Source organism: Dermacentor variabilis, chromosome 5 (assembly GCF_050947875.1).
Source record: "Dermacentor variabilis isolate Ectoservices chromosome 5, ASM5094787v1, whole genome shotgun sequence".
Taxonomy (NCBI): domain Eukaryota; kingdom Metazoa; phylum Arthropoda; class Arachnida; order Ixodida; family Ixodidae; genus Dermacentor; species Dermacentor variabilis.
In genome coordinates, this window is record NC_134572.1 from 42,219,531 (window position 1) to 42,239,079 (window position 19,549).

The 19,549-nt window shown below is 45.2% G+C and overlaps 1 protein-coding gene across 4 annotated transcripts in view; it reads right to left on the reverse strand.

Annotated features, from left to right (window-relative positions):
- Window positions 1-2,125: 2,125 nt before the first annotated feature.
- LOC142582475 (uncharacterized) overlaps window positions 2,126-19,549 on the reverse strand; it is a 112,377-nt gene continuing 94,953 nt past the window's right edge. For 2 of the 4 annotated variants that reach the window (XM_075692240.1, XM_075692239.1), the window contains exons 5-14: window positions 15,639-15,728; window positions 14,759-14,824; window positions 14,273-14,359; window positions 13,331-13,384; window positions 12,199-12,285; window positions 8,978-9,154; window positions 8,078-8,162; window positions 6,217-6,340; window positions 4,057-4,165; window positions 2,126-3,615 (exon numbers count right to left, since the gene is read on the reverse strand). In XM_075692240.1, the coding sequence (XP_075548355.1) occupies window positions 3,544-3,615; window positions 4,057-4,165; window positions 6,217-6,340; window positions 8,078-8,162; window positions 8,978-9,154; window positions 12,199-12,285; window positions 13,331-13,384; window positions 14,273-14,359; window positions 14,759-14,824; window positions 15,639-15,728 (951 nt within the window). In that variant the 3' untranslated portion in view covers window positions 2,126-3,543. The remainder of the gene's footprint in view (window positions 3,616-4,056; window positions 4,166-6,216; window positions 6,341-8,077; window positions 8,163-8,977; window positions 9,155-12,198; window positions 12,286-13,330; window positions 13,385-14,272; window positions 14,360-14,758; window positions 14,825-15,638; window positions 15,729-19,549) is intronic. The other 2 variants (XR_012828444.1, XM_075692241.1) reach the window with 2 other exon arrangements.

Here is a 19,549-nt window from a genome sequence, read left to right on the forward strand (position 1 = left end):
CGGCACTGAAATATTTCTGTCTCGGCTATTAATGGAGCCGATTTGAAAAATATTTTGCGACAGAATGCTCCCTAGAGGACACGTAACAACTTCCAACTGCATACAACTTCTTAACTGCATACACCTGTCATCACCTCTCATCACCTTTTCTCCCTCGACCAATACCGAACATATCGCCTTCGTCGTCGTGACATTGCTGCGTAGACGCCTCACACTGTGCATTCGCGTTTGGCGTTTCCATTTCGGTGTAGCTTGTGCGGTGTAGCCCACAAAAAAGATATTGCGTGTGATTAAAGTTGCGGCATTTGTTGTGGATAACCATAAATATTGCATGAGGTTGCACGCCTGCATAGAAAAGTAAACATCATTTTTTGCGTTGCCGTTATTAGCATTAGATTTAATACACACCGCTTGACTATAGTTTCGCTTCACATAGGTTCCAACATGTGCATTGGATCTGCATAACCATTATATTTATTTACCGACCCTGAGCAACATTTGTAAAAAAAATTAATTGATTTGTATTTTCCCCTTGTTACCTTCGTTGCTAATCGTATAGTTTTATACATGTTATAACAGGAAGTCCCCTGACACTTTTTACTTCGGGACCTCCTTCTCTATTACATTTCCTTAGTAATTGTAGTAAGGCCTAATAATAATAGAATTGATTGATTGATTGATTGATTGATTGATTGATTGATTGATTGATTGATTGATTGATTGAAAAACCTTTCATTCCGACAGTCGATAAAATTAAACTTTCTTTTTCTGAATTATACAAAGTTTATTCATATCAATTTAGTTGTAGTCTAATGACAGTATTTTGTGTTGCATGTTTATCTTATTAGCTAATTTTTAACTGGCCCCGTGCTAAAGCTAGCTCTTAAACTGGGACGGTCACTTCGGTTGACCGTCCATTTGACACGTGGCACTATTCCCCCTGCGTATTCGCATTGCCTCAAGATGTTACCGCACTGCAGTGAAGCCACCACAAAGGCGCGGCTAAGTAGCCTTGTTGACGATGCCACTGCTGTCACATTGTGGACAGATGCATAAGCCTTGGCCCCTTCACTTCGGCTACGTTTTTCCTTATTTCACGGAAGTCAGGAGCTTCAATGGTATGCGTTTCTTTCTGCGTATATAAATGAAGAGCCTTAGCATTTGCTCATACATCTTTCAACAGATGACACGCGAACGTGCGCCCTAAGTAATTGTATACATTGCTCCTGCCCATTTTCAAAAGACTATATGACACATCCTCTCTCTCCTCACCATATTCATTACCTAATTACATCAGCATTGGTAGAGGAAATTTCATCAATATTCTGACTGATGAAATACGAGAAACTAGATTAGTTACGACAGAAAATAGTCATTGCGTTTGCAAAAGAGCGCTTTACCACGTAACGCGGCAGCTTACATGGCGAGTATATCCGACGAATTTTCGGCGTTGCGCACATACTGCGATGCTCGTTATGCACCCCCGACTGAAACGCGCACCACGCGGCTTCCGATCTGGGATACAGCGGCACAGAACACGTCTAAGCTTTGATAACACCGAAAGGACTACGCGGCGTGAAACAGATACGGCTGACGCATCGTAACCGGAGATTGCCATGCGCAGGATTGTGTGTACGTAGAAGGTTAAATATGCTAGCGTTGAAGAGTTTTCATCACCGGGATCGCTGACTGGACTGAGCAGATCTGAACAGCGAGGGTGTTCGATGCGTCGTCTTGCCGCAGAAGGTGGTGCTCACTCAACTGCTGGTCGTGAGACAGCGCACTGGTGTCGTGTTTACCCTCGCAGTTCAAAGTGGGCGCACGATTAATGTGCTGCTTAATTCAGCAGTAGTGAGAAATGCGGTGTCAATGATGGTGATCAGAAAGGTACGGAAACGGATGTCCACCCGGTTGTGTACACAGTGGGGATGACAGTTCAGCGCAAAAGCTAATAATGTAATTATGTCAAGTATTTCACCATTGCATGCTTACCTGTGCACTCCTGGCGCAGAATAGACAATCCCTAATCAAGTGGACATAATATAGAAGTTCTTCTTGCAGTTTCGTTTTAACTTTGAAGCATTTATAAGCACTTCTCACAAAAATACGAAATGCCAACGGTAAATGAAAGTTTGTTTTTTATTTATTTATTGTCACGTCTTGCAGTGACTTCGAAAAATTGCACTTGGCTTTATTAACAGCGCGCTCTTCAAGGTCATAAATACGAACCGTTCCAGTATGAAACATGCTCCTGCAGGCGACACATTGAAACAAAAAATAGCAAAGTTTTGAGGAGCTTCTCAAGTATGACATAACTGGTAAAGGGTGGCACATTGCCCGCACTCTGGTGACGTGGCTGTGCCGACGTGGTTTTCTGAACGCAAGCTCCTTTCTCCATAAAAACGAAAAAAAAGGTGTCACGGTTTTATTTTGCGAAGGCGCACCTCTTTGAATGTGATGCTAATCGTTCGTGTGACTGTCATGCTTTATTTGATGCAATCGCTTCAAGAAAGCAGTGTCACCCCCCAGCATCAGCGTGAAAACCAATCATCACAGCAAACGTCAACGTCCTGTCCAAGGAAAGCAAGGAAACTTCACGCAGTTTGGTTTGAAACTTAAAGCTAAAAGAGCCCAGTTAATATATGTTCATGGCTGCAAGACCGCAACAAAGGACATGAAAGAGAGAACATCAAATACGGCGCTGACTACATTACCTGAAGTTACCTTTTTTTTAAACTTTTTTAACCTGAAGGTTTGTTTTTGTTTTTTGTAGCGAATTTCTCTGAAGTGAGGGGTTTGATGCCACGCGACACTTAGTCTTCGTATATTGTTCGTTTTCCTTTGGTAAACTTCAGCTGATAGTGAGAGCTGTGTGGCGTTCCCCCCTCCTGTTCGTCCTTGACTTTAGTCGTGCCGTTGCAGCCATGAGCTAAAAGAGTGCTTGACGAATGTCCGCCTTACATTTTTTGTAAACTTTTTTTTTGCTTGCCACTGTCGATACCGGTTCACGATAAGCTACTGTGAGTTATTTTCCCGGCACCGAAAAAACGTAAACAGCAGAAACTTATGCCTGCGATGCTGAATTCGCGTACAAGCTTCTTTATTATATAGCAAGCCGCAGCTGCCGTTAGGTTTAACTATGAAGAACGTTTTCGGGTGAAGGAGCGAGACAGCGCGTATAGCTTGATGGTGCTGGGGAATCCCTATTGTTTTTCTTTGTGTGAACGTTACAGTAGAGCAGCTTAGACTGTAAAGGAAATCTCGTCACGGCACATATTCCGAGGTCACCGGAATTTTGTTTTCCGAAAAAAAAAACTCGACATAATAAAACAATATATAAGCCTTGGATAACCAGTGGGCACGCACACGCACGACACGGTTAACAAGCAACTAACTCGCACTTTCAATAAGTTACAAACTGTGCAAGTCGGAACAGAACAACTGGTAGTGATTGTAGGCACACGTTTTGGAGACAATGATGCGCTATGTACAGATGAATTGAAGTGATGCCTGAGCAAAGGAGAAACATGGCAGTGCAGTTCCTCAGATGTCCTCCTCTATCCAAGCAACGATCTTGCCGTCCCAGCCAGGTACACGATCATCATCGTGAAGGACCTGCGCAGACGAAAAAGATAAGGTCACAGACAAGAAAGGTGGCAAGCAGCAGGACGTTGTGTGACCGGAACCGTCGACTGCAATAAAAACGAAGGTTAGGAGCTGTTGTATTGATCGATCGCTATATTTGATCGAAACACAGCATGTGCAGTCGGCGCTAAAACTTTACAGACCATGTTTTACAAACCGGGTTCCGGGCAGGTTGTGGCCGTAGCAAGTAATACGGCACAACACAATGAGGCTCGCGTATAGTAGCTGAGACTGGAACGTGCCCATGGTTATGGAACTGTTGAGTCCTTTCTAAGATCCTGCGGTGAGCAAACTTATGACGTCGTCCGGACATGCACGTTTAGCAGAGCGCTGCGGCAGTCCGCATAGCCGCACGCAAATTGCCTACGACCTACTATAAATTGATGTCTAAGATTGGATTTCATTACTTACTTCCTCTTTGACCATTCCAAACTCGGGATCGAGTGTCTTGAAATGATATCTGTACTGGCCGGGACGATCAAACACTACTTTGAAGTCTCGAAGTCGAATGTCGCTGAGCCTGTTGAGAGAGAAGAGAAATTGTTCCCGTATGAAATGTCGCTTACCGTTTCTTTTTTTTTTTGTGCTATCGTAAAAATGTTTACTGAAAGAGAGGAAGCCTTTCCAAGATTTTGAAGAAATCACTATTTGCCGCCAAATGAATTATAATGACATTGTTATCGAGCTTTACAGCGCCTTCGGCCTAATTTTTTTGGCAGGCATATTTTCCAACAGCCGACGCACGGGCGACAAGGCTGTGCGCTTCGACACTAATTTTATTGCACTATTTCAATGCTTTAATTTAACGGCTTCGTCTTATTGAAACGTCTTGTGCTTGTTTTCCAGACACGTGCTACACTGCGGGTTGCCGACATAATGTCCTTCAGATATCTTTATTTTGTTTTCTTCACTGGTGATTCCTTTATTACGGTGGGTACTGCTTCAACAGAACCTTTCTTTCATCATTTCTCCTTGTTCTGCCCAAGCTGTCTAATTAGGTACTGTTCATTAACAATAGTGCAAGCCTTGTCATCCCATCTTCTTGGCTTCCTCATGTTTTTTTCATGGTCATGTCACTATTGCCATTATTTGCGCATTTCTATAGTCGCGTTCTTAAATGTACACTAGGATACATGGTTGGTTCACTAATTTGTGAACCTGACCTATGTTTGTGAGCGCAAAAATTAGAAGCTACAGAATAAATACGTGAGACCGGTTCTCATTTCATCTGTGGCTCTAATCCGTTTCTGCCGACCAAAACACTCCTACTGCTTCACGCAGCCTCACTTTCTACCACAAGGCTCGAAGCAGAACCACAGTCTGCGTAACTTCACGCGTAAAAATAGTTTTGAGAGATGTATGGCTATTTCTGGAATAATATTCGTTGATATCCCTGTGAACACACACATTGTGTTTGGTTCCTTCTACAGGTGCAAACTGTCATTGTTTATCTAAGCGACAGGGCCATTGTCAAGCGGCAGTGTGACGGTTCTTTTCTCGGTCGTCCCCATTTCAAATCAAACAAAATCAGATCAATCTTTATATCAATCTTTTGTCAGTGCTCACAACATAGAATACGTTGTGAGCACTGACAAAAAAGCCATATTACAGTAGTTTGACGGGGTCTGATCGTCCTCTGACATACAGCCCAATGCTAGACACTGAAATGTAAAAGAAACATACACTGCATATATTCAACAACATCTGTGTAAAAAGAAAAAAAAGAAAAAATGACGACCATTCCACTCTGTAAAGATGGAATGGCAGCGAAAGCTGACGACAGTCAAAGCTCTCAAACGAAAAGAAAGTGCTTTCGCTGCCAGTTCATCTTCACAGAGTGTAATGGTTTCATGCGTTGCGAGTCTGGCGTCGTTTTGCTCGTTCGGGGGTGCTTACCCGGGCTCGCGATTGTCGTTTTTGTTCAGCATCGCGAGAACGTTCTTCGTCGCTGGTCGTTTTCGTGCTGGCGCCGTTTACATTCTCGTTGCTGTTCCCTGCGGCGCTCTTCGTACGCATGTTGTTCTTCGGGTGTACGAACTATATGTGTCCGCCCCATCGATAACGTAGCTGTTTTTAGCGTCGATACCTCTCTTGCTTATATACTGCGATAGTATTGACGTCATGCTATTGTACAAGGCGAGTATTCTTATCTGTTCCACATTTTGACCTCTGCACCGCCGCACTGCATCCGTATGGGTTTGTTAGAAAACACGGAGTCCGTTTCTGTTGCCGGACGCCGAAAAAACTACCGAAGGTTAGTCATATACAGCTTTCGCTGTAAAAACTAGAAAGAAAGATTTATACACTACAACAGTTTATAACCACCTAAAAAAAGCAGTATCAACTTTGTACACAATAAAGTTACAGCAAACAAATGTAGGTGCACAAACGCAATGCTATTACTTAATTGAATAGTGCAAGACTGCGCAGGCAACTACACAAACTTTACAAACACGAATACATAGAGAAGTAAAAAAAGAAAGCAAGAGGACATCACGTATACTGCAACCGGTAGAAACAAAACTCATAATTAATTAACTGACTAATAAACAAGTTTATTCGAGAACTTGCCTTTTGGGTATGGCCGACAGGAACGGGGTGACCGACCTCTCTGTGTAGTAGATCACCTTGGTGCTCGCTGGTTGAGAGCATTGGCCGAGGGATGCTGGAGGGTCGGTGCGGTAGCCGGGAAAGTCTGTGGGCACGCGCGAATAGTGGAAGGGAGGGGGTCAACACTCGTGAAACCATACACTGCACGCGCAAGAAGACAGAAGGAGAGTGGAGAGGGAAAATGTCACGTTCACCGCCTTACATCAATGATTAACCTACTTGATTTCATCATATTTCAGTGCGATACATTAGCCGCATAGGTGGCAGCAGCTATCAATGTTAAAGAAGTGATGCCGCACTTGCAGGTACATAACGCGAACTATATATTAACCTGTAAAGCACCTCATGCCCTGTTCCAAACTATACCCAATTCTTTCTTTCTTCCTTTCTTTCTTTCTTTTTCTTTCTTTCTTTCTTTCTTTCTTAGTTTAGATGTCAGAAAACATACAGACCGCTTCAATATAAGAGGAGCTCTGCCGTTAAGCAAGAGTGTCATGCGAGAAAGACATTTCCTACATGGCAGGAGCCGTGGTGGTGATGATAACGCGAACGCAACTAAGGACACCGTGTCCGACTGTACAAAAGGTTCCTACTAGAATAAGAATTCTTGTCCAGGGACGAAGTTTAACGGACCGATCCACTTCAGCGAGTCGTTCTACGTGGCCTGGCTACCCATACGTACAGTACCTCCCTTGTTGCGCGCTCATCTGGCCAACCAGCGTAGAGCGTTGTTTTTGTTACAAATTTAGCCTAGCGGTTTAGGCTACTCGCCACCGCGGGGCGTGACCGCGGCAAATACAGCGCATGCACACCCATGTCCTCGTAATGTTATCATTTTTGCGTTATTTTCCGAGTCATCAAAATTACCTCCTCATCCTCATTTTCATTTTATTGGTATTCCCATTGCCTTATACTCCTGACTGCCTCGTGCAGCCAACAGATATAGAAATGCGAGCTAACAACACGGACGGTTCTCCGTTAAATCTCTGCTCACCAGCGCAGCGTTGAAGAGACGGGTGCATGGAGCTCATTTATTTGCGCAATCTTTTTGTTCCTTTGTGCATTTGTTGCATATTTCACGTCTTTGTTTGAAACCGTCGCTTCCAAACTATCCAACTCGTTTCCAGTTGATCCTATATATCTCTGAGAGCGTAGGGTTGAAGAGACGGGTGCATGGAGCTCATTTATTCACGCAATCTTTTTGTTACTTTGTGCATTTGTTGCATATTTCACGTCTTTGTTTGAAACCGTCGCTTCCAAACTATCCAACTCGTTTCCAGTTGATCCTATATATCTCTGAGAGCGTAGGGCGTGGCTAGAGTAAATAGGCTGCCTTTTATTAACTTTTTTTAAAATTAAATGTGCCTCATGCTAGGCATCCTGCCATATGCAGTTGAGTAGGCCAAAGTGTGTTTCTGTTTCTGAAACTTCAGCTCGCTAACAAAACCAAAACTTCAACAATTTTATAGCTATCTCCATTTTCTCCAACACATCTGCGATGACTAAACTTCATTCTAATTGCGAACCAAATAGACACGTACCTCATTTATTGGATTACGGGTTCGTTAAGGGAGAAATTATATAATCGTAAATTGCGTTACCGTCACAGCACCACGGTGCATTTTAGTTTTTCATTTAAGCGTACGCTTTACTGGGAGGACAATTGTATGGCACGATAATTCACGATGCACATAACACGTGCATGCAGTCATTCTGTTAGTTGCATGCCAGGAGTCGCTCGCATGCCGACACAAAACGGCAGCTTAGCGCGCCCAGAGGGGGCGGCGTACAGTAGGAAAGACATGCATAGACTTATAAGAACCTTCTAACGTTGTGATTGGTAGCCGCCGTGGGTCACCCGTCGAGTCGAAGTTCAGTCGACGCGCAGATGCAGCACTAAGGGAACCCTGAAAATCAAAAGAAAACAGAGTTACCTGAAGAGCAAACAAACAAACAAACAAACAAACAAACAAACAAACAAACAAACTAACTAACTAACTAACTAACTAACTAAATAACTAACTAAGTGTTTGCGCACATACTACACTATAATGTTCGTGCATGTGTTGCTTGTTTTATCATAACCAATTATTATTACTCTATAGTTCACTGACAATGTCTTTCAGTAATGCGAAATGAAAGGTAAAATGGCCATCCACCCGAACGTAGCACGAAGCTACAAGGAAACACAATGAATTCGGACCGGACGAATTTTTCCTCAAGTGTGACACTTTCTGTCTGAGAAAGCCGTATGGTTTCCTTCGTAGCTTCGCGCCACATTCGGGTGGATGACAATTTTTCCTCTCCTCATACTTCCTCCACTTTGCGGGATTCCGCAGCACTGATTTGCCAGTAATGCGAAATGTTCACTGAATCTTCACATGCATTGTTTCTTGTGTTTTATATTGTGTATATCTTTCATATTTTTGATAATTAGCACTTTTCACCCAACCACTGCTTATCTTATGAAGTCATCGCTGCTGCGTTTCGTGATGGAAGTAACGCTATAAATAAATAAATAAATAAATAAATAAATAAATAAATAAATACAAGAAGCATGACATTTGCCCAGTTAATAATTCTTAAAGACACGACGTTATTTAGCGGATACCGCAGACCTACGGAATGATCCGCAGTTCACTATAGCTGAGAAAATTCGCTATACCGTAATGGCAACACTGCTCCCATCCACTGTCGCATTTATCATGCTGGCATTGCTTACCGTGGAAGGACAAGCGGTGGCTGCTGCGGCCAATTTCTCCATGCAGGTGACCCGTTCGAGCAGCGTGCACAGCGACTGCTCGATGGTGTCCAGCGTGTGTTGGTAGGGGTCGTCCAGCCTGAAGCACTGCCGCAGGCTGCTCAGGGCCTCTTGCGTCACGCGAAGCTCCTCCCGCTGCTGCGCGTGGGAGAGAAAGCGAATGCGTGACCATGCGAGCACATCGCTCAATCGAAGCAAGTGCTACATCGACTCCCTGTCCGACAGGCATCCTTGCCTCGCTAATGGCAGGAAGGCTACCAAGAGCGGAATGTACTCGTAACAATGTCCACGATATCGAAAGACACAGTAGTTCGAACAAATTATCGTTACATCTGAAACGACCTCGAAAGTGTTTTCAACAAATTATTGCACGCTACTGCAAGACAGGCAGGCTCTTCTACCGTAATTTTAGCCACATCCGAAAGTGCGGAAGAAAGTAACATATTTAACAGGGATAAGCGGGCTAGTTGGTGGTCGTTATTGGAATGCATCATGTAACCGCACAAAAACAAGGGAAAGAATTCCTTTCTTTCTTTGTCATTCATTCATTCTTTCTTTGTCCCTTGTTTTTGTGCGGTTACATGATGCATTCCGGAAGAAAGTATCCGTTTAAATTGGCTCGGTTCGATGACTATACTGAGAAAGCTCAGCTCAGCTGCTTAAGAAATCACATCAGGCACAATGAACTAACAATTCTTTTTCTTACACGTTACACAACTGGTGACACCAAACTTATTCGTATCACCGTATCTTATTCGTTATTTTTCTCATACATAAAGCGTGTTGGAAACAAAGGAATTCTTACTAAGTACGTTCACTTTCATGCAATTTGTTTATTTATTTTTTGACACTAGTACCAGATACTTTTTGAAGGCAAAGCAGGGTTGGTACAAAAAAGAATAGGACACTTTCAGAAAAGAAAATGATGTAGAAAATACGGTTCAAACAAAACAAACACAAACAAGCAAGCGAAAGTACATATTTGTACGCAACAGCGCAAAACAGTAGCGTCGATTAATCTAAGTGTGCGAGCTGAATGAAACAAGCAAAAAATAGGCATGTAAGATATAGGTGGATCACTTACAATCGGTGCACAAGGAAACAAAATATGAAGGAAAAAAAACCCGCGCTTCTCCCATAAACGCCAAACAACCGCGGATAGGAAAGAGTCGATCGAGTGCCCATTCTTGACTTCTTTTTGAAGCATGTTCAAGCCTCTTATGGTTATAGTTGGTTCTAGGTGGTGCTGGGTGATGTTCTGCTTACGTCAACCAGCAGCAGGCATCCAGCGCGCTGCGACAGCGAGGAGCACGGAGCAGCAACGAGCCGTCTGTCCGCTGCTGGGTGACGTAAGCACACCGTCGCCTCGAGGGGCGCGGCATCGCTCCAGCACCGTCTATAGGGGGTGTTGCGCTTATGCTAGCTGCAGCCAGCCAGTTTTATTTTCACGCGCTCTGATAGCCGAAATTCGTCGTGCTGCAGTTCCGCAGGTAATCACGTTTTCTCGGATCAAAAAGTTGTTACGTCTTGTACGTAGAGCTTGCTTCAATTTTTCCAATCACAACGAGCCCGCTGAAACTGGATCTTAAAAACGGAATTAACTATTTTTGTTAGTTAGCGACTAATTACCACGCATCACCCGTCACCCCGCGGTCGCCACCACTGATGGCACGTCTCCCAAGGAAGCGTCCTGTTATTTCAAAGCCGCAATCTTTAAATATTATTTAAAGTGTTCGTACAAACACCACGTAAACATATTTACTTGGTCATCTTGTGCAAAGGAAAGCTCGTCGAGATTTATATGCGATGAGTATTTCTGTCCTCCCGCACGTCTCTCCTCTATCTCTCGTGTCAGTCACTCTATCATTCGCAAAACGCACTTCTTTGCGCTCAAGCGTGATCCTTGGGCGGTCGACGACTTCTGTGAATCTCAGGAAAAGACGACAAGTCACGCAAGCGGCTCATCGCCGAGTCGTTAGTCACCCAGCGGGAACAATATACGAGTTTGTTCCGTAGCCAACATAAAAACGTCGTGCGCCGGAATAATCGTACCTCGGGGCAAGATACATATACCGCCCGCGGCCGGAAAGCTACCACGTCTAAACAAGCGAGGTAAAGTGGAGGAACCTGTGTTGATCAAATGCATTAATATCGCTGTGAGAATACTGACAGCGAGTAGAACATATTGCTGAGCATGGACGCTCTGTCTGGGTAGGATTCAATCCTGCTTCATGTGGTGATTTATTAACGCTGAAGAGAGAAGAGAGGTTTATGAGTTTCACGACAACCAAAACTTAAAAAAAAAAAGAAAGATATCGTATTGCGAGCGATGTACGCAAGAACGGCTGCGTGCTCGCTTGTAAGACAGAGCCGTTAACATTTTAGTGTTAAACTTTGGTAACGCAACATTCGAATTCCACCGCCTCGCGAGACGACGCGAAGCAGTCCCATTCAAGAACTCTGGTATACGTCGTCTGACACCTTATTTCGGTCATCTATACGTTTTACCGTTGCGGTAAGGCGATGCAGTAAACACATGACTAAGACTCAGTTTTCTCGCCGCCTTGTCGTTCTGTAATGAAATGTCGTAAATTTCGATGTGCACAAACTACAAATGACAATTAAGTGAAGGAAAATATTACACCTGCGCCGACCTTGCGCTGACGTTTTTCCATATATAGTGACAGCAGCGCAAGAACACACACCCGTACCAAGCGGGAAAAAAACGAAGGACGCGATTGACATTCTTGATGACAGCTCGAATCGCTCATTGCGAGGCAAGAGTGTCCGAGATATGAAACTGTTCAGTAGCACCGACTCTGCATCACTCGGCATAATCGCGCGTGAATGCGGCAACAGTCCCAAGACTCAGGTTTGGGACAGACGAAGCTTGGTGCGTAGCAGTTAAAAGAGCGAGGAAGCAAGGACACATTCCTTGTCGTTCGGAATGGCGTTTCACTTACTTCGAAACTCTATAGTAGGTTATACGCATAGCGACACCACGGTGTGATAAATGAAAGACCCATAGCGTTTCGGCTGGGCACCAGGTGCGAGGTGATTGCAGGTAACAAGATACACCGCGATTTTACTGCGGCCGCGGTTCTCCACAAAGTTACTTCCCAACCGCACACCCCGCGAATAGGAAAATCTGCCGCATGCAAGGCATGCGTATACACACGCACCTGCGGGCGGTGGTTAAGCGACAGGGGCGTTGTCGTCCGGTCCAGTGCCTCAAGCGCGGTCGCGTCGTCACGATGGTCCAGTTCCTCCTGCGTGGCGATTAATAACGGCACATCACACAAAGTGCGCGAGGGTCGAGGCACGTAATTCGAGCCACTATATGGAACGTGCGTGCGCTCTGCGTACGCACGCGCATTTTATCGCAGCAGCACCTATAGTCATTGCGCAGTTATTCACCCACGTGCCAACGGTCACTGACAACGCGAAAAGCGTTTAGTAGCTGCCGGCGCCTACATACTTCCTCAGTGAGGAAGTGTAGGATTACAGAGAAGCAAACGGCCTCTCTTGGGGCGGCTGCAACATGGTGGAACTGTTAGGGGTGTGTCCGCCCGCCGTTTACCAAGTGACCGCCTATAATGTGTCCCACTGTAGCGCGCTTTCCGAGCAGCGACTACTTCCCCTGTGGCGTTACGTGTGTCGATCGCAACGATGCACGTTGAAAGCAACGAAAACCATAAAAGAAAGAAAGATCAAAAAGCATTCCGCAAAAGAAAGAAAAGAGGAAGATGAAAACGAGCTCCAGCACAAATCGGAAGTGGATAAATGCAAATCAGCGTAACTAACTCGTGTCGCCGTCTAAATTGTCAAATAAAAGCGCCCGTATCCCAGCATCTGTCGCGTTTAGAGGGAGCAGATAGTTACTGTTATAGTACTGATTACAACTCAGATTAGCCATAATAACCCTTAATGTTCGACCACCTAATAGATGCGCTTTATCGGCTACTTTTACTCCAGATGCTTACCAGCTGGTACGCGGAAGTTAATTTCGCTCGGATACTAATTAGGCGCTATGTATGACACACACATGCCAAGCTTTTTGCTGGTGTTTTTCTTTCTTCTGCGTCCAGGCGCGGCAGCTTAATCGCAAAGTCGACGGCCTCTTTATGTACGATTAAAGTTCGCAGCGTGCGTTCTCCCAGACTTGGTGGGACACACGCGAGTTCTGTGAGATCTAGCTGCCTGGCCATTTAGCGGACAACGTCCTTGTTTGCAGCTCTTGCTGTTTTGTCTTCCTTTAGCGAACGGAAGGATATTTACTATTAGATAGATATGTACTTTAGATAGATTACTTACCTCAAGCTTAGAGAGCAAGTCGCATTTCTCCTTGAGTTCCTGTTGCAGCAGCAACTGAAATTACGCGCGCAGAACATATATAGTAAGCGTAAGTGCGTACGAGTAATGTATGTTAATATGAAATTAAGACAGCAGAGGTGTACGTTGTCTAGTTCACCGTACTCCAACTTTTAAAAAAATGTGGATGAACCCCTGTTTGCTCAGACACCATTATTCTCACCCGCCGTTCTACTTAACCTAATCTAGAGGATAGTGAAGTCTTTGAACTTTTTCGCCATAAAAATGACTGTAAAGCCGATGGAGTAACATGTGCAGAAATAATTTACCTTCCACATTTGTGTGCCCAGCTAATCATCTTGATAACACGCATCAGCGAATTCTTCCTGTGTTTTGCAATTGCTCTGCCTTATTTCACCTTGCTCGCTTTTCTCACGGCCAGGTGGCGTGAGTGAAAGGTTATATGTTGTTTTTAGCAATAAACTTTGGTTCGGGGTCCTGTCGTTCTCTCGGGTTTCGTCTTTTTTTTTCTGTTTCATCCATGCATCCAGCTGAAGAAAGAATAAAAAACTATTTCGGTACATGCTCGGCTTGCTGACAAAAGGAGCCACTGGAAATACGTAGTTCAAGTTGAGGCGCCACTGGACTAGAAGACACCGAGCTTGACAAACGCGCTTTGTGGTCGAATTGAAAATAAGTCACAACACCGAGTCTAGACTCCTTCATTTGCTTTCACGAACACAGTCCTAACGCAGACGCGATGATCTTCACGCTGTAAAGAACGCTTTGTGGTGTACGCTGGAACTTTTGTGCAGTGGGCGAATTTTCGCAGCTCATACGTAATATCGGTACGCCTTGTGGACAAGACATTTCGCAGCTCTGCTGCTCGACACGAACTAAAAGCTTATTTCTGCGCATATCAGAGACGTGTGAGACGCGGCTTACGTTTTCTTCGTGGACCCGTCTCGTGGCATCGCCTTCTGCGCCTGGAACTTTTGAGAGCAGTTCATCTTGAACGTGAAGGAAGGGACTCTGGAAAATAAAACACGTGCACTGAGATCAGCAATCTGGCCGTCTGAAATCTCATGAGACCAGCATTTTGCACCTTGATACATTAATGCGCTCCTAATTACTTTCGAGGTACATATTTACAGGTCTAAAAGTGCAGCAACTGCAGTGAGCTGAACAAACATTTATTCTTCAGCTGGCTGATGCACGTAGACAAGCGCAGTGGCAGCTATTGATTTATAATAAACTGGAACACTCAGTCGATTGCTTGAATACCTAAGCAATCACTTATTGGAATTGTTTCACTTTGAAATGTTTCTCTCATCTGCATGGGACGCTCTAATGATCTTGAGCCCATCGTGCTAATTAAGGCCCCTGATATACATATACCGACTCATTGAATGCCCGCAACCTCGCACTTACAGATTCTGGGTTTGAGGAAGCGTCGCACTGAACTTCTGTTGACTCGGTGGCAACCTTCGCTGTTCCCTGCATTTGTCCCGAAAAAGAAAGGAACAAAATGAAAATATGGAAAAGGCAATCATAGGATTAGCGTGACGCTTACATCTGAGTAAAAAACATTGGCTTAGACTATTTTGCAATCAATTACACTTAGATTTTAACTCAGTACTGTGACATCATGTCATCCACCATTTTTTTTCTTATACATATTTTTCTTGAGTAATGTTTATCACTGAAAGGGCCTTCTAGTCCATATATATATAAGTGTAATGTACTAGTAAGAGGCCTACCCTGCTTCCAACCTCTGTTGTGTAAGGTGAATTGTCGTCAGAAAACAATCGTCCCTTACCGGGAGAGAGACCGCGAACGCTGGTGCGGACCATCCTCAGCACAGAAGGCGTTGAACGCATCGTTGTGTTCCTTAAGGATATGCGGACTGGAGTGACAGACTTTGAGAGTTGTCTTCTGCTACATCGCACTTATGTGCGTTTTCTCCCATAATTTTTGTATTATTTTAAGTCGCCTCTCCATCCATCATTTTTGATTCGATCTACCCTCTTACCCCAGCACAGGGTAGACAGCCAGTATGAACACAGGCAGACCTCCCTTCATTTCGCTTTCTTCTTCCTCTCCTGAAGAAGTTATTCAGTGAGTGAGTGAGTGAGTGAGTGAGTGAGTGAGTGAGTGAGTGAGTGAGTGAGTGAGTGAGTGAGTGAGTGAGTGAGTGAGTGAGTGAGTGAGTGAGTGAGTGAGTGAGTGAGTGAGTGAGTGAGTGAGTGAGTGAGTGAGTGAGTGAGTGAGTGGATAAAAAAACAAAGGACCGTCCGTCCGCCATACGCACATTCGCGCGATGGCTGCCGCCGCCTTTGTCTCGGTCACTCTTTGACTTGTCCGTAGGCCTGGAACTATGCCTTCCGTGGCCCCTGAGTAGCTGCAAGGAGAAAAAATAAAAGTACAGGAAATGAAGTTAATGATGGCTGCTTCTGTAACCTATGACGGCATGCCAAGATATGGCGCGAAATTCGCATATGATCATTATTTTGAGCCCCTTATCGCCGACATTATTTTCATAAATTCAACGTAATATATGGCAAAAGTTGACGTCTTCCCTTCATGCTCAAATATGTTCGTTACGTTCATGGTAAATAAAAGAAGCGTGGCCTTTTTTTACCATACCTAAAAAATTCGATTGTTAACTTGGGCGCCCCGACGACGTAAGGACGCACGCAGAGAAAAGGAGTGCGAGCGCCCTGTACAAGCACACCTCGTGAGTGGCACTTAGGGGTAAGTAAACGGTATTTTCTTGGCAATTGTGGCACGCGGGCGTTAACCTTCATCACATTAGACAAAATTAAATGTCTACCGCGTTTCCGCCCAGGAACAAAGAACTATGGATCCCCCCCCCCCCCTCTCCCTACTTAAGAAAAAAAAAAAAAGAAAGAAAGCGGATAAGCCAACAAAGTTTTGCGGAGAAAATGCAATCACTTTATTGCGCGTGTTTGAGACTTTGCGCGCACCGCCGTGTAAGTGAACCCTTCCCTCCTTTCCTGAACACCAGGAGAAGACAAAAGCGGCACCGCGCCTCCAGCGCAACAGCGGCAAAATATACAGAACCACAAGCAGAGCGAACGGAGCGGATGTTGCTCGGGGCTCATTTAAAGAGCTTCTCTCACTTTAATGACTCCTCGCCGTCGTCTCAAGCACAGGTGGACGCCGGACAGTCAGATAGTGGACTCGTACACCTGCCCGGGACCTTTTTTCCCCCTATCGTGCGTGCACCACGTAAAGCGAAGAAACCACTTTCTTCTCGTTCCTGCTTTGCTACCTGTCTCCGAGAGAGAGTCTACGGCGTTTAAAAGGAACGCGTTTCACGCGCCTATCGCAGCTTGTTAAGCGCCGCTTCCTCCCCAACCTCCTTCTCCAGTCTCGTTCGCGAACGGCCGGCGAGAGAGGAGCCTGTCCTCTCCGAGTTGTGACGGGCCGCAATTTGGGCACTGGAGCGCGACGAACGGGGCGTATCTCGCGTTGCGTCACAGCATCTGTCTCGACAGCCAACCGTCGAACTTCCGTGCAGCGTTATGAAGGTGCACGATCACGGATAACAAAAGCGAACGCGTTTATTAAGCGAGCCCTGCAAACGCTTGCAAGGTGGAAGCGCAGTAATGAAAAAAAAAAAAAAAAAGAAAGCGCGACCCTCCTTAATGCAGCATGGCGCTGCGGAAATAAATAATTTCACTCGCAGACCTTTGCAAGTGAAGATAAAATATCAGTTCAAGTCCGGGAATGTTATACCAGGCTTCCGCCTGATCCAGAGGGCCGCTTTACCGGCCCAGCCAGCGGAGGCTTGCGAAAAGCAGGGGGGATGTGGTACAGGTTTATGTCCTCTGACGAAGACGAATTTCGTTTCAGCTATAGTGAAAATTTCTCTTCGGGCAACATGTAATGGCTCTCCTTGGAGGTTTGTTAGACACTCAATTTGATGGTAAGTTTTTGATTTCAGCTTAGCGATTTGCTTTGTCGCCGTGCGGTCAGCCTTTTGGCAATCGCTGGGTGGCAGCGGTATAGTATATTTGGAGTCTCGTGAGCAGTGTGTGACATTTCTTTGACGCCGAAGTGGCGGATATACGGAGAAATTAACTAAACAGGCTGGCTCTCTTATATTTGGCAGCCCGCAGCGGGCGAATGCATGACCTACCCTTGTTATGAGCTTTGTCAGAGATCGTCGACGTATCTCGAGCGTACCAGGAAAGCGAACCACGCTCCCTATGTGCGCCAGTGGCGATGTAATTTTTGTTTGAGGTCTCCACAGGAAGCAGGTGGTGGGGGAACCATCAGTAAAACCCCCCGGCAATAAAAAAAAAAGAAAAGACTAAATGTACGTGTACACGAAAGACAGTGTTTGCGAACAAAAAATTGTTTTATCACGGCTAGCGAGGACGAGGTCGCACGTCCGAATCTCTTCATGAGGGCGATGATTGATCAATATTGGTCATGAAATTCATAAATGTATGTGAAGAAAAGTCTTAATATAGTATAAACAAATCAGACCTACATCGAAAGCTATTTGCCTGCTGCTCAGATTCACCGGCACTTAACTACTAAATTGACGAAGTTTTGTAAATGAGCTGGCTGGTCTAGCGGAATGGATCGTCAAAAGGATAGCCAAGCATGGCGACTTCACGGTGGAGGTTTGCGCTGCACAGAATTTCCAGCACGGGACACGTTTTGAGGAGAGAGCGTTCCTTGAAGGCCGCTGCCACCGTGGGAAGTTGCGTGGAGCGCGAACCGATGCGAAGACCTGCGCAGCGCCGACGGAGCAAGCGCGCTCGGGAGCATCGTTACATGTGACAACAGGTGCGTAACCGCACGCCCAGAAAGACCTTCGTGTTTATGTCCTATTCCATTGGTCACTTCAGTGCACTAAGAGAGAGCTGTAATGTTTGCGTAAGACTACAGTCAAACTGTGTTACGCAGACAAAGAAATTTTATTACGACTTTGTTATCATTAAATGAGAGAGAGAGAGAGAGAGAGAGAAAGAGGGTAATATTGAAAACCCAAGGTTAACCAGGCGGAGTCCGGTTGGCTACCCTACAAGACTAAAGGAGAGCGCTTATTATCGCAATAAAGCTTAGTTTGGTACTCTGTTAAACGGCCTTTGACATTTTGCAGAGTAACAAAAGCGCTCGGAAACGACCAATCATATGTATTCATTACACTCTTATCACACTGAGGTGAGTATATTGAGATTTTTGTGCACTTAGAAATAACAAGGTGTACGCGAAGCATACAGGTGCTTATGTAGGTTCTAGGCATACGAGCAAGCAATGTGCTGAGCATCCTTTCTAATTCCAATTAATGATACTAAAAAATGAATTTGATTGAACTGAACTCTTGGGACTCGACAATGAAATTTCAGGGGGATAATGCCGCTGCCCCTTGACGTCGATATAGAAGGCACAGCGCAGACGTTTTGATGCTAGCGTTCTTCCGTTGCTTCTTTCCCACATTCTTGTGCTACTAGAACGCTGTCCCTACCGATCATCGGCCAAGAGGGCAGTGAAGGCAATTTAGTGCTTTTTTTTTTAAACGACTGACTTGTGCGAGCGCCTGTGACTGCGTGCTGCTGTCCGCGCACGTGCACACACTAACCGCCCTTCCCTCTGTCTCTCTTTTTTATATATTTGTATTACCATGTTCCCCTTTCGCAGCGTACAGTAACAAATCAGACGTCATCTGAAATGGTCATCTGGAAAGAGAGAGTGTAGAGGCAGTGAGCCATGCGACGCTTTAAGGATGGCGGTTGCGTTAGCTCGCCGTCAGTTGCTGTTTCTCAGAAAGAACTTTTGCTTCTTTCCATGTGATACACACGCGTTCGAGGCTTCAGTAGTCTTCAGCGTTTATCTCGGCGTTTGTATCGCACCCCTGTTGAAGAACGCTCTGTGTTTTATAGTTTTTTTTCATTGCTTTTTCGGCTGCAAACGTGTGTCTGATCTGTATAAGCTCGGCGTTCGTTTCATGAAATCATCAGTTGTCAGTTGTGTTGGCCCTCTCTCGATCTCTCGTGTGTTCCTCGCGGTAACTTGCCAAATCAGAAGTCACGAATCGGCCAGCGCACGGCAATATTCGAAGCAGTGTAGCATGTCGTCCATGCCACACTGACAGACACGCGGGATCCAGAACGGGGAAAATAAACGACTCCAGAGGTTTGGCATCGCGCACGCACTTCTGAAATTCCGGATTCGTTTCGGTGG